The following is a 14,138-nucleotide window of genomic DNA, read 5'->3' on the forward strand; positions in this document are numbered from 1 at the left end:
TAAAGAAAAGTTCCAAATCATACATTCAGGTCTCTTTTTACTCACTTCCCTACCAAAGAGCCTAGCGTTGGGCCTGAGAGAGCCAGTTAGTCACAGGTCTGCATGTTGCCACTCAGAGACATGACAGACCATCATTCTTCAGCCCAGCTGGCCCTAAATCATCTCTCCTGGAAAGGACGTTGGAACTGAATGGTCTTTAAGGTCAATTCCAACCCAAACCATTTTATGATTCTATGAAAGAGCGCATTTGTACTTTGCATCACTCCACATCAGTTATGAAATCTGCATTACGCTGTATTTTTCTTCTGCAGCTATTGACATATGAATACTATAAACTGCTCTCTGCTAACCAGTTCTTTCCATTGCATGTTTTAAGCACAGTATAACTGTGAACTCAGGTTTTGTTCCATTTTCCAACACAGCATCAATGTTTATATTCCCGAAAACACTCCATACTGGGAAGACAGATAGGATATCAAATAGTGGGCAGATTTAGGCTTGATATAAGGAAGAATTTCTTCACCACGAGAGTGGTGAGGCACTGGAACAGGTTGCCCAGGGAAGTCGTGGCTGCCCCATCCCTGGAGGTGTTCAAGGCCAGGTTGGATGGGGCCTTGGGCAGCCTCATCTAGTGGGATGTCCCTGCCCATGGCAGGGGGGTTGGAACTATATGATCTTTAAGGTCCCTTCCAACCCTAACTATTCTATGATTCTACTTTATCTGGCTCTTAAGTATATACTTGCTTGAAAACTGAAGTCCAGAGATGATGATAAACCATACTGACTGTGTAAGTGATGAGTGCGCAGCTGGCATAGGACGTTGTACAGAAGATTGGGGTTTTTTACCTGAAAGTACAGATCCTGACTTGAAAAAGAACATTGGACAAACATTTGTCTTGGCCTTTCATCATGGAGAGATTGCTTTCTCAACTGCAATGAAACAGGACGGGGACGTACACTATCCTACACAATGTAAATCTGTTCTCAAAGCAATCAGCAGAGCAGCGTCCACCTCGTTGTCAGAAAAGGATCCGGAGGAGAACAGCTCCACATTTGCTATAGCACTTACTGGATGTCTTTAAAACGCAAACAACAACCACACTTCAGCCCATAAAGCCCTCAGGTAACAGCTAAGCAAACATCTGCATCTTTTAAAGTTGTTTCATCTAACATGAAAAGAGCTTCTACAATCCTGTTAAGATAGATTTTTGTACAGTGAAAAAGGAATAATAAGGACTCCTTGCTTATTGCTAAAAAGATCAAAACTAGAAAAGGATAAAAGCTGCTAACAAGACTTGATAGTCATCATTTTATTCTCCATATTTTTATTTTAACTTGATTTTAGAGTTTACATTTCAAAAGCACAAATTCTTCCACCTAATTTTAAGACAACTAAAGGATTTTATAGCATCCTTTTATCTTTCCACTAATCCAAAGCCAAAAAAAACGGGAAGACTGCCAGCATTATTCCCTACAAAATATAAAATCAGGTGTATGACACATCAGCCTGTTCCCTACCTTTCACAGATCAATGCACAACCCATGAAAACTGAATTATAGAATACTTAATGAAAATTACTGAGAAGTCATAGAATCATAGAACGGTTCGAATTGGAAGGGACCTTAAAGCCCATCCAGTTCCAACCACCCTGGTATGGGTAGGAACGCTTCCCACTGGACCAGGCTGCTCAAGGCCCCATCCAACCTGGCCTGGAACACCTGAAGGGATGGGGCAGCCACGACTTCCCTGGGCAACCTGTGCCAGGGCCTCACCAGCCTAGGCATGAAGAATTTCTTCCCAATGTCTAATCTAAACCTTTACTCTTCCAATTTAAAGCCATTCTCCCTCATCCTATCACTCCAGGCCCTTGTAAAAAGTCCCTCCCCAGCTTTTCTGTAGCCCCTTCAAGTCCTGGAAGGCTGCTCTAAGGTCTCCCCAGAGCCTTCTTCTCTCCAGGCTGAACAACCCCAACTCTCAGTTTGTCCTCATGGCAGAGGTGCTCCAAAAGTGTCAAATGACAAAACACTGAAGTGACAAAACAAATATTTCCATACTGTAATCATGTTTAGCTGAACTCTTGAGCAGTCAACGCTAAGCTCAAATGTAATGCGAGTTTTCCTGTCAAAGCCCCGTACAAGAGTGGAGAGGTTCCACTGTAACACATTGATTTCCTTTAATGATGATTCAAAAAACAACCCAATTTTTTTTCCCTGGGACATTTATATAGTCCTATCTAATTATATAGTCTATCAACCTAACTCAATTAAAGAACAATATAATGATGTGCAGGAAACAACTGATAGATATGCAGACAGTTTAAGTAGTACTAATTACATTCTAATTATTTAAATCCATCATAATGAGCCTTTCTTCCCACTCCCAGAATGGAGGACAACATGTAGGTTAATACTTACATTCAGTGCCTCATATACTCTATTCACTGAAAGTAAGTATGAATTAAAGCACAAGTCCCCCAAGTTCACCACATGCACAAACTCGATTTCTAACAGGGTTTATTAATTGTTCACAATCCCACAGTCCCACTCTAAATATTGCAGAGCGTCTTTTAAAAATGCTGCACCCAAAGCCTGTCTCGGCATTCACAGAATCACTTGGGTGGAGAAGACCTTTGAGATCATCAACTCCAACCATACCTGTCCGCTACTAAACCAGATCCCTGAGCACCTCATCTACCTACCTTTTGAACACCTCCAGGGATGGGGACTCCACCACCTCCCTGGGCAGCCTCTGCCAGGGCCTGAGAACACTTTCGGCGAAGACATTTTTCCTGGTGTCCAATCTAAACCTCTCCTGGCACAACTTGAGGCCACTTCCTCTCATCCTATCACCTGTCACTTGGGAGAAGAGACCAACACGCACCTCACTACGACTTCCTTTCAGGGAGTTGTAGACAGCAATAAGGTCAAGTTCTGTATGACTCTACCCAGCCTACAGTCTACTACGGTCTCTGAAAAAAACACGCATGGGAAAGTAATTTTTCCATAGACAGAAAGGATCTCAAAAGCATTTCTTAATCACAAACTGTGTTAAGACAGTACTTTGTCTCTTCAAAGCCCTGGGCTATACTATTACAGCAGCTCTAAACATACTGCAGTTCACAGAAATATCTAGAATTCACAGAAATAATAAGAATTACCATCCCTACTGCTGTTAAAATTTACCTCTTGATCAAACAGAGGGGTTAAGGAACTCACCTCTGCATCACTCTCAAGCTCTTGCTATCTCTGTACTGCAAAGTGAGTATTTGGACTCAAGAGAAATCAATGAAAGCTGAGCTTAAAAGACTACAAAAAATAGTCAGGCTTAGAAGGTCAAAAGGGATTTAGATCACCATTCATATCAGCCCTTACAAAGAAAGTGCAGTTAATTTGTTGTTTTAACACGTATTTAGTTTCGAAACTTGCTGTATCGCCCAAAGGTCTTAACTCCCATTTTGTCTTAGGGCAGAAAATTCAGCTGTTTATGGTAAGCAGGTAAATACCAGTAATGAAAGCATTAAGTACATGTTCATTTTAAATACTGTTATTAACAAACCAACCTTCTCTTTTGAGCTTCAGAGTCTCTCCTGGCTCGTTCTAATGCCAGTTCTTCAGCTATTCTTTTCTTTAGTTCTTCATCATTAGCTACAATTAAAAGAAAATCAAATGAAATGTTAACAGAATACAACACACTACTAATTACAGCAACAACTGCATAAGGCAGTGCTCTATTTTACTTTCTTTTTTCTATAAAGCAGTTGGAATGCTTTCTCGCGGCTTAAACACCTTTCATATTTTAGAATACAACACCAGAAAGCCTTCAAAAATTAGCCTTATTAAAAAATTTCTTAATTATTGAAATATGAAACATACCATTTATGTTAAATTAAATGCATTTTTCTTAAGAAATGTGCCTTTATAAAGTAAATCTGAGGGCAGGTGGGATGGATGGGACTGAGAACCATTTTTATTTATATAGATCCAAGGGAAACATCTTCCCATGTAATGAATCAAGTATTTTCACATGCATGTTTTACCCAACATAGCACTTGCAACATCCTAGATATCCATATTCACTGCTTCTATTGTTAGAAAAAGGTTTTGCCTCAAATTCTCCCCATTTTGTTGAAACAAGCAGACATAGAAAGAATATTTTCTTCACTTAAATCAATTAATTGAAAGCCTGGTTAAGAACTGAAAAAGCAGGGAAGCAACTTCTTCAAGTCTTTTTGTGTGGAAAAGTATGAAATCCACTAATCTACAGGCTTGAAAAACACCTATAAGATTACCAAAAATCTATTCAACAAGGTTTTGAAACATAATATGGGTCCATTTGCAGCTCTTTGATAGCCAAGGGCTCAGTCATGCAAGCTGTTACACCACTACTGTTCAGTTTTAACCACCCTCACAGCAGCAGTTGTTTGCTGTTACTTCCTTTAATAGAAGTTGCGGTAATGAAACAAGTTTCAATAGACTGGCAGAAGAAATCAAAACAAAAAGGTTGTTTCTACCCACAGCTTTGGAGATGGTTTTGTATGTTTTATCTCTATCCAAGACTTCTCCCATCCATGGGAGGAATTAAAGAAAGAAAATACCCACTCATAGAACCATGGAATCAATAAGGGTGGATAAGACCTCTAAGATCAAGTTCAACTGTCAGCCCAACACCAGCACCTACTAAGCCATGTCATGAAGTGCCACTCTTTTAACACCTCCAGGAATGTGGACTCCAACACTTCCCTGGGCAGCTTCTTCCAATGCTTCAGCACTCTTTTGGTAAAGAAATGTTTCCTAATATCCAATCTACATCTCCCCTGGCGCAACTTGAGGCCAATTCCCCTTGTCCTATCACTTGTCACTTGGGAGAAGAGACCAACACCCACCTCACTAGAAACTCCTTTCAGGGAGCTGGAGAGAGCAATGAGGTCTCCTCTCAACCTCTTCTTCTCTGGAATGAAAAATCCCAGTTCTCTCAGCAGCTTCTCAGAACACTTGTGCTCCAGACCCTTCATCAGTTCTCTTCCTCTTCTCCAGACACATTCCAGCCCCTCGATGTTTTTCTTGTACTGGGGGGCCCAAAACTGAACCAAGGATTCTAGGCACCTCACCAGGGCTGAGTACAGGGGGTGGCATTTGGGTTCCATTTGCATTAACTGTTTATGCATACAGGCAGCATTCAACAACCACTGGCAGTCGGAAACTTGGGGAGATTCTGGGGCAGAGGGGGAAAAGCCATCAGCCTTCTCTTTCATAGCAAGCTAACCGTTTGCCCTGGAAGTGGAACATCCAGAACTTAGATCCTTCTAAGATCATAGAATCATCGAATGTTCTGGGTTGGAAGAGACCTTAAAGATCACCCAGTTCCAACCCCCCTGCCATGGGCAGGGACACCTTCCACTTGAACAGGTTGCTCAAAGCCTCATTGAGTTCACACATCACATCTACTCCAGTGAATTGCTCTCACCATGCGCCTACCATCTAATTCAAGCAGATACACCTTCTTCTTTTCTTTTTAGACAAATAAAGCTAAAGAAAAAGTGCCTTAGAGGATGCCTAGAGATTAGAAGACAAAACTAATACATCCTCTGAATCTAGTATCCTCTTTGTGGAACCAGTTATTTGTTTCACAAGAGGCAGCAATCAGATTTTTAACAACAGAGACACACAAAAAATGCCAGTGACAAACAGCTGTGTATCTCAGTGAGCTCTTCTCCAGGAATTTGCTTCATCTGCAACAACTGTCCAACATCATCAGCCTATGTTCCCATTATAGGTAATACGAGTTCAATTTGCAATTCCTCTCATCCTAAACTAGACTTCTAAAACAGTGAATTTTATGAATGAATGGAGCAACTTCATCGACTATACAGGAGTCTTGTCCAACTAATTTAGTTACAACCATCTTAAGTAAAGCAGAACGAATCGATATCCATCCTCCAGATGCAGAAAATGCTTCAACAGCAGAAACAGAGTTGTGTCGGGGAAAACGTGGGCGGAGGACACTTGTGAATGCCATATATTAACATAGATGGAAATTATACATGAATCCCTTTAAGTACTGGAAGGCTTAAAAGAGACTTTAAAGCAGCCTTCCAGTATGAAAGGGGCTACAGGAAAGCTGGACAGGGGCTCTTGATCAGGGAATGCAGGATGAGGGGGAACAGTTTTAAGCTGAAAGAGAGGAGATTTAGATGAGATCTTAGGAAAAGATGTTTTCCTGTAAGGATGGTGAGGCACTGGAACAGGTTGCTTAGAGAAGCGGTGGCTGACCCATCCCTGGAGGTGTTCAAGACCAGGTTGGATGGGGCTTTGAGTAACGTGATGCAGTGGGAGGTGTCCCTGCTTATGGGAGGGGTTTGGAACTGGATGATCTTTAATAGTCCCTTCCAACCCAAACCATTCTATGATTCTATGATTCTAAAATTCAGAGGTAAATATGAATCTTGTAACTATCACGAAGCCCAGATGAGAAAGCAAAACCCTATTTTATTGGGACCATCCCTACTGCCACTTGACAGCGCCCCACTGTTTTCTCCTTGGAAACTATAAGAGGAGACTCTGCGTTTGAGAAGATACTGAATTGCTACAGCACACGTGTACATTTCCAAATAAAATCAGCTCATCACAGTTAACTGTGTGGTCAGAAGAGGAAAAAAGTTCAGCAAAATACCAGGCAACCACAAGGATTCTATTTCTGTACTTCATCACACATTAATCTCACTACACCTCAGGAATTATCACAAACCAAAACAAGAGAGTTTATGGTTCTGCATTTGTGCATTTAGAAATTATTAAGCTGTCATAAAAAGACAGAATTTATTTCACACCACAGCTACTGTATTCACAGAATAATCTGAAAACCCACCTTCGGGTGTTACTTACTGCAGTCCCACCCAACCCAGATTACCTCAATACTTCCTGTCATTTTAATATTGGACATGAGAACACACAAAACATTGCAAAAGTCTACTGTTCAACGGCATCTACCTCATGGATTTTATCATTCTGGTGAGCAAAACTGAGTAAAAAACTCTAACAAACCACAGAGCAGCTTTAAGCCATAATGAGGAAAGATTCAGGCATCAGCAATAAAGACATTTGACCTCAACAATCAATGAGGTTGCCCATTGATCAGCTCAATACTAATAGGGAATAAAAGTGGAGCTATAGATCATTCACTAGAATTATTGTAAGATATAATTGGGTAGCTCCCAAGTGGGAACTTTATGATGTTTCAGTAACAAATTGCAGTTCTACAAGTAGGAGGGATTTGTTCTGGGGGAAGAAGCATTTAAAAAGAGAAAAGTTAATTTATTAGAAAAAGCATCCGAGAAAAAAAGAAAAAAAAGGAACTGAGTCTAGAGAGAAGCAAAAACATTTCCCTCTGACATCACTCACTGCTCAGACTCATTGTGCATTAAAAACAGACAGCTGACCATTAAACTACTGGAGGATATTAGAACCTGGTGGGTGTAAGGCTGCTAAAATAAGCATGATTGCCAGTTCGATGAGGTTTTGAGCAACCTGATCCAGTAGAAAGGTGTTCCTGTCCATGGCAGAAGGGTTGGAAATGGATGATCTTTAAGGTTCCTACCAACACAAACCATTCTGCAATAAATATACGGCAGTGACCCAAAATTATGTTACCATCCCCCTCCCTTTAGTATTTCAAGTTCTTCAGGACGCTGAAATCAATGTCAACATCATAGTAGGTGCATCCAGAGCAGACTAATTTGGAAGATTTTCAGGCAAATACATTTAGGAAGGTCAAACTTGCATCCCAGTGCTTTCTTATGCTTCTATAGGAGTGGAAAATGAACGTAGCCCCAGCATTTCCCAAGTCAAAACGTGATAATGCACAGCTCGCATCACACAACAATTTAGACAGATGGTCAGTAATGAGAACTTTCCTCAAAAACCCATAGTGCTACAGCCAGAAATAACTCTTCTCTGTCTTCTTAGCATGTGAAAGGTGGATGCTGATAAGTGTCTGACAAGCAGTATTCTCTCCAGGATAATGGGAATGGAGTGCCACCAGCTGCATCACCAACAGGCTCACTTTCATGCTCAGATTTAGCAGCAGGTTGCACAATTCTTAAGAGAGTGACCAAACTGCTCCATGTCACAAGATCACAGGAACAGACTATGTCTAGAGGATAAAACCCGCAGAGCTCTTGCCTGCATCTTAGAAGACCAAACAGTGGCTGTCAACAGACAATGACATTTTGATGGCCTTCCAGATGCAGTAACTTGACGTCTGTTATTTGTCCACCTACTCTTTTGGAAAAGTTTGAAAGACATGGTTATTTATGCCCAGTATTACAGTGCAAACGCATGATGCATTTTCTTCCCTTCATAGAGAGTCTAACCTTAAAAAGAGTACAGATAAATTAGTCAGTTATTTCCTCCCATACAAGGACAGGCTGAGAGAGTTGGGGTTGTTCAGCCTAGAGAAGAGAAGGCTCCAGGGAGACCTTAGAGCAGCTTCCAGTAATAAAAGGGGCTACAGGAAAGCTGAAATGCAGCTCTTTATCAGGGAGGGCAGGGATACGACAAGGGGGGACAGTTTTAAGCTGAAAGAGGGGAGATTTAGATGAGATATTAGGAAGACATTTTCTCCTACGAAGGTGGTGAGGCACTAGCACAGGTTGCCCAGAGAAGCTGTTGATGTCCCACCCCTGGAGGTGTTCAAGGCCAGGTTGGATGGGACCTTGGGCAGCTTGATCTAGTGGGAGGTGTCCCTAATCACAGCAAGGGTATTGGAACTAGATGATCTTTAAGGTCTCTTCCAACCCAAACTATTCTATGATTCTATGATTACGTAAAGCAGGCACCTGCAGCCTCCAAAAGATTAGCCTGGGAAATCAGGAATAGAATATGGAGAAATTAATCAGAGCCTCTAAGCCTGCAGAGCTGGGAATCCACCCATTAGTCTTGCATTTGCAAAAGATCATTAATGCAAACAGCTTTTATTATCAGGCCCCTTAACTAAATCCTCTTGAAAGGGCAGGTGCATTAAGTTATTAACTAAGAGACACTTTGGTTTGATACAATCAAACGGCTTTTAGAAAATACTCAACTAAATAATATTCAGAGAATTCATTTACCAAAAAACAGGGGGGAAAAATAAAGGAAAATAAATCAGTTCTACATTTCCTTTTCATTCATTTGCTGCTAAAAAGAATGTCCTTCAGAGAGCAACTCCTCAAAGGCCAGGACAGAATCAAACCAATATCCTCCACGCCACTTGACCATCTTCCTAAAAGAGATAAAAATCTGCGTTTACAACAACTGCCTCCAAGGATGGAAACAACAGAGCCCTACTGGACACCGTGTTACAGTGTCTTATGATCTAATAGCGAAAAAAGCTTCTCCTTACAGGTCAAATTCATTCTTTCAATGTGTATCCCTAGTTTAGTGTCTTCCTGCCATGCACAACCATGAAGAGACTGATTCTTGTCTTCTCAAGGACTTCCTTGCTGGAAGGGCACTTCCAAACCTAACAAGACCAGGTCCCTCAGCATCTCCTCTCAAGTTTCACACCACCACTACTTCACCCAAGCAGCTCTGCAGTGCGTTTGAGGCTGCACCAGCAAATATGCCTTCAAATAAATAAGTCCACAAGGAACTCCTTAGCATAGGAAAGACATGGAGATGTTGGAGTGAGTCCAGAGGAGGCCACAAAAATTATCCAAGGCCCAGAGCACCTCCCACACAAGGCCAGGCTGAGAGAGTTGGGGTGTTCAGACTGGAGAAGAGAAGGTTCCAGGGAGACCTTATAGCGGCCTTCCAGTACTTAAAAGGGGGCTACAGGAAAGATCAGGACAGACTATTTAGCAAGACCTGCTGTGACAGGACAAGGAGCAATGGTTTTAAACTAAAGGAGGGGAGATTTAGACTGGATATAAGAAAGAATTTTTTTACAATGAGGGTGGTAAAACCCTGGAACACATTGCCCAGGGAGGTAGTGGACAGCCCATCGCTGGAAACATTCAAGGTCAGGTTGAATTGGGCTCTGAGCAACCTAGTCCAGTTGAAGATGTTCCTGTCCTGCAGGGGGATTGGACTGGATGACCTGTAAAGGCCTCTTCCAACCCAAAGCATTCTATGATTCCATGAATGACAATCCATGCCATTTAAATTAACGACACGCTTTGAGTGCAATCCAGACGACTCGTGTAGGAAAGAGAGACACAAAACAAGAATGCACTGCCTTCAAATTAGTGTCCGAAAGCAGCAACAAGGCAACAAACAAGAAGCTACGAATGCGATTGGTTTCATCCTTTATACTGCCGCTCAGTGTGAGGAAAGTGTAGTTATAAAATCAGTGGTAAATTACTCTCACCGATTAGGAAAGGACTAAGAAAAAACAGAGGACAGAGAGCACGAGTAATGGGAAAGCTAAGCAAAGACTTCAAACTCTGCACAAGAATAGACTAAGATAATTTTAATTAAGACTTTGGAATACCGGAAAACTTTAAAAGGGAGAAAAATCAGGCCAAGCAAGCTGAGCAGCACAACAGTATATAAATTCAGGTTTGAAAAATGAATGTCACACACACTGGAAGGCATAACACAATTTTATCTCATATTTTGCTTGGTTTTCAAATCAACCATACTCACATGGAAGTCCTGAGCACAACGAAAATTTGTTTAACGCCCAGCTCAGCATGAGAAGGAAAAAGGTAGAATGGGAAGAGAAAGTCCAAGGTAAGTACATAATACAAAAAGAATGAGAGGAAGAATATGAAAAATAGACAAAATAGGATGCACCCCCATGCTTCCTCAAGCACAGCATTGTATCAGACTTTCCACACAACAGATAAAGTCAAGGATAAGCTTTGCCGGGATCTATTTCAGTTCCACCAAAATTTATGAGCTCAACACAATAATGACTTCTGAAAAGTTCTCCAGACAATTTTGTCCAATAGCTTACATTAACATTTTCTTTCTTTTAAGGCAAAGGAAACATTAGAAAATCTAGTCTGTGAAACAAAGCACAGAAAAAGTGAGCGTTTTGGGGCTTTGGGTTGTTTTTTTTGTGTCAGAAGCACTTACACAGACTGTTGTCTCACAGATCCACACTGCACGTTTGCCTGCCCCCTCACATCAATTTAAGCATCTTTCTTGAGCACTTCTAGTTTGGCTTGGCCATACACAGCTTTTGCAGAAATTGTTCCATCTGCCAGCCACAGCACATGGGTAGAGTGGTCAACCTTCAGCAAAACCACCCAGACCGCTAACGGCTTCCACCCAACAAAGGCATTTGTCTTACTGTCTACTTTCAACCCAGCCCTCGATTTATCAAAACTTACTGGGGTCTTGAGTCTTTCAGCCCACTTTTTCTTAGACTTGGCTGAAGTCATGGAATCATTGAATGGTTTGGTTTGGAAGAGACCTTAAAAATCATCCAGCCTCAACCCACCTGCCATGGACAGGGACACCTCCCACTGGACAAGGCTGCTCAAAACCTCATCCACCCTGGCCTTGAACGCCTCCAGGGTTGGGGCAGCCACCACTTTGCTTGGAAACCTAAGCCAATGCCTCACCATCCTCATAGGAAAACATTCCTTCCTAAGATCTCATCTTAATCTCCCCTCTTCCAGCTTAAAACCATTCCACCTTGTCCTACCCCTGCAATCCCTGAAAAAAGAGTTCCTTTCAACTTTCCTGGAGGCCCTTTCAGTACTGGAAGGCTGCTATAAGGTCTCCCCAGAGCCTTCTCTTCTCCAGGCTGAACAACCCCAACTCTCTCAGCCTGTACTCATATGGGAGTTGCTCCAGCCCTCAGATCACCTTAGTGATCTTCTCCGGACTTGCTCCAACAGGTCCCTGTCCTTCCTGTGCTGAGGACTCCAGAACTGGATGCAGGACTTCAGGTAGTCTCTTGCAAGAGCAGAGGGGCAGAATCACCTTCCCTGACCTTGATCACAAACTTTCTTGAAGCCAAAAACAATTAAAATCAAGATGGGAAAAAAAGAATAAACACCACCAACAGGCTACATAATACATGAAGTGGAGTTGGACAACACAGCTTCAAAGTATGCACCAACCATCCCCAGAAAGATAAAGATTCTGGGTTTTGCTGTAAAAACTACTTCACAATTACTTACTGCTGATCTGGTACTGACAACAGAGCATCAGGGCATTCAAGCCATTGATCTGATTTGGCGAGACAGTTCTCATGTCCCTGTGCACATTACACATGAGCATTAACCAGCTCGCTTGGGACAACAGACCTTAGGGCCATCTTCAAACTCATCATCCATCTCAGTAGCTGGCAGGGCAACTGCAGCTTTGTAGACATTAAAGTTAATGAAGATGTCACAAGGAAAATTCCTAACTGTGTACTAACAGTCATAGATATTGAATCGGAAAGCACAGGTCGGCAAATTGGTACCTTCCCAGTATCAAGCTACAGGCTTATAAACACACAATGGGTCTTTCACAATTAAAACACTTCTATTCACATTCCCATTGAAGATGCATGATATGCAAATATTCTAATATGCAACTATTCTAGATTTATAGCTAATAAACCAGTCTGGTCCGTAGCTAAATTCCATATATCACAAAAAAACATCAATCGCAACAGCAGTCATTTAAGTTGAACAGCAGAGAATAAAAGAAAATACCAAATTCATCATTCCTAATTTAGAAATAGCAGCCAACTTTATCAATGACAGGCACTCAAGCAGCATACAATAGTTTCCCCTAGACTCAGGGGAAAAAATGTACATAATTTATTTCTTTCTCAATTAAACAACAAGAAGATATCATTACCATGCCTGACGTTCTCGAAGTTGCCTTGAGTGCTTAATGACAGAAAAAAAACTTGTCTCCTCCCTGAAATAGATCCATGGGATGCTTTAGGTTGGAAGGGACCTCAAAGATCATGCAGTTCCAACATCCTACCACAACCAGGGACACCTTCCACTGCATCAGGTTGCTCAAAGCCTCATCCAACCTGGCCTTGAACACCTCCAAATAGATTACTGGAGGTCTAAGTTGAAGTGCATCAGTAAATCAACATGAGACAATCCATCTACATCTACCCAAGACACGTGTTGTCTGCACATATGTAGAAACCTCACCTTATCAGAACGGTCAATCAAGTAACACTTATGAGCATAAAATTTGCTGCTATAGTTACACGTTTTAGTTTGCTTTGGATATCAGTAAATATTCAAGAAACTCTTATCCTGGACTCCTAAAAATTAGACACTCTTTTAGAAAGCCATATATTGATTCATTGCACACTAAAAAAAACAGTAAGATTTTTGGTATTGAAATCAAACTGTATGATTTCAATGTCTATTAAACCCATAGCAAATATATTTAGTGTGCTTCAATGAGGAGATAAGTCAGTGACACCATTAAATACACTCTTCCGTCTTTAATGATGATTTTTGAAAGAGCCTGGATTTGCTGACAACGGAACACACAATGCAACGAGGAAGTATGTAACGGTTACTACATCAGTATTCCCAGCACACATCATCTTTTAAAACATTAATGTTTTTCAAACACTGTTTTACTTGAACAATACACTTTCAAGTTCCAAGTTCCTTAAGCTCAAACTAAGAATCACAGAATCATAGAATCACTAGGTTGGAAAAGACCTCTTGCATTGTTGAGTCCAACCATTCCTGTCTGCCACTAAACCATGGCCCTGAGCACCTCATCTACATGGCTTTTAAATACCTCCAGGGATGATGACTCAACCACCTCCCTGGGCAGCCTCTGCCAGGGACCGATGACCCTTTCTGTGAAAAATTTTTTCTTGATACCCAGTGTGAACCTCCCCTGGTGCAGCTGGAGGCCATTCCCCCTTGTCCTATCACCGCTCACTTGGGAGAAGAAGCCAGCTCCCTCCTTTCAGGTAGTTGTAGAGAGCAATAAGGTCTCCCCTCAGCCTCCTCTTCTCCAGGCTAAACAAGCCCCGTTCCCTCAGCCACTCCTTGTAAGACTTGTTCTCCAGCCCCTTCACCAGTTTCGTTGTTCTTCTCTGGACATGCTTCAGAGCCTCAACATCCTTCTCATGTTCAGTCACTGTAAATCAACACCCCCAGATCCTTTTCCTCCACCAGCCACTCTTCCCCTACTCTGGAGCTGCACAGGGTTGTTGTGCCCGAAGT

At 41.8% G+C, this 14,138-nt stretch overlaps 1 protein-coding gene across 4 annotated transcripts in view; it reads right to left on the reverse strand.

Moving 5' to 3' along the window:
- Positions 1 to 14,138, reverse strand: part of CHCHD3 (coiled-coil-helix-coiled-coil-helix domain containing 3) — a 174,960-nt gene that overhangs the window by 139,763 nt on the left and 21,059 nt on the right. For all 4 annotated transcript variants that reach the window (XM_054088959.1, XM_009563405.2, XM_054088943.1 and 1 more), the window contains exon 3: positions 3,561 to 3,645. In XM_054088959.1, coding sequence (XP_053944934.1) covers positions 3,561 to 3,645 — 85 coding nt within the window. The remainder of the gene's footprint in view (positions 1 to 3,560; positions 3,646 to 14,138) is intronic.

This window comes from Cuculus canorus, chromosome 1 (genome assembly GCF_017976375.1).
Source record: "Cuculus canorus isolate bCucCan1 chromosome 1, bCucCan1.pri, whole genome shotgun sequence".
In the NCBI taxonomy this organism is placed as follows: Eukaryota; Metazoa; Chordata; class Aves; order Cuculiformes; family Cuculidae; genus Cuculus; species Cuculus canorus.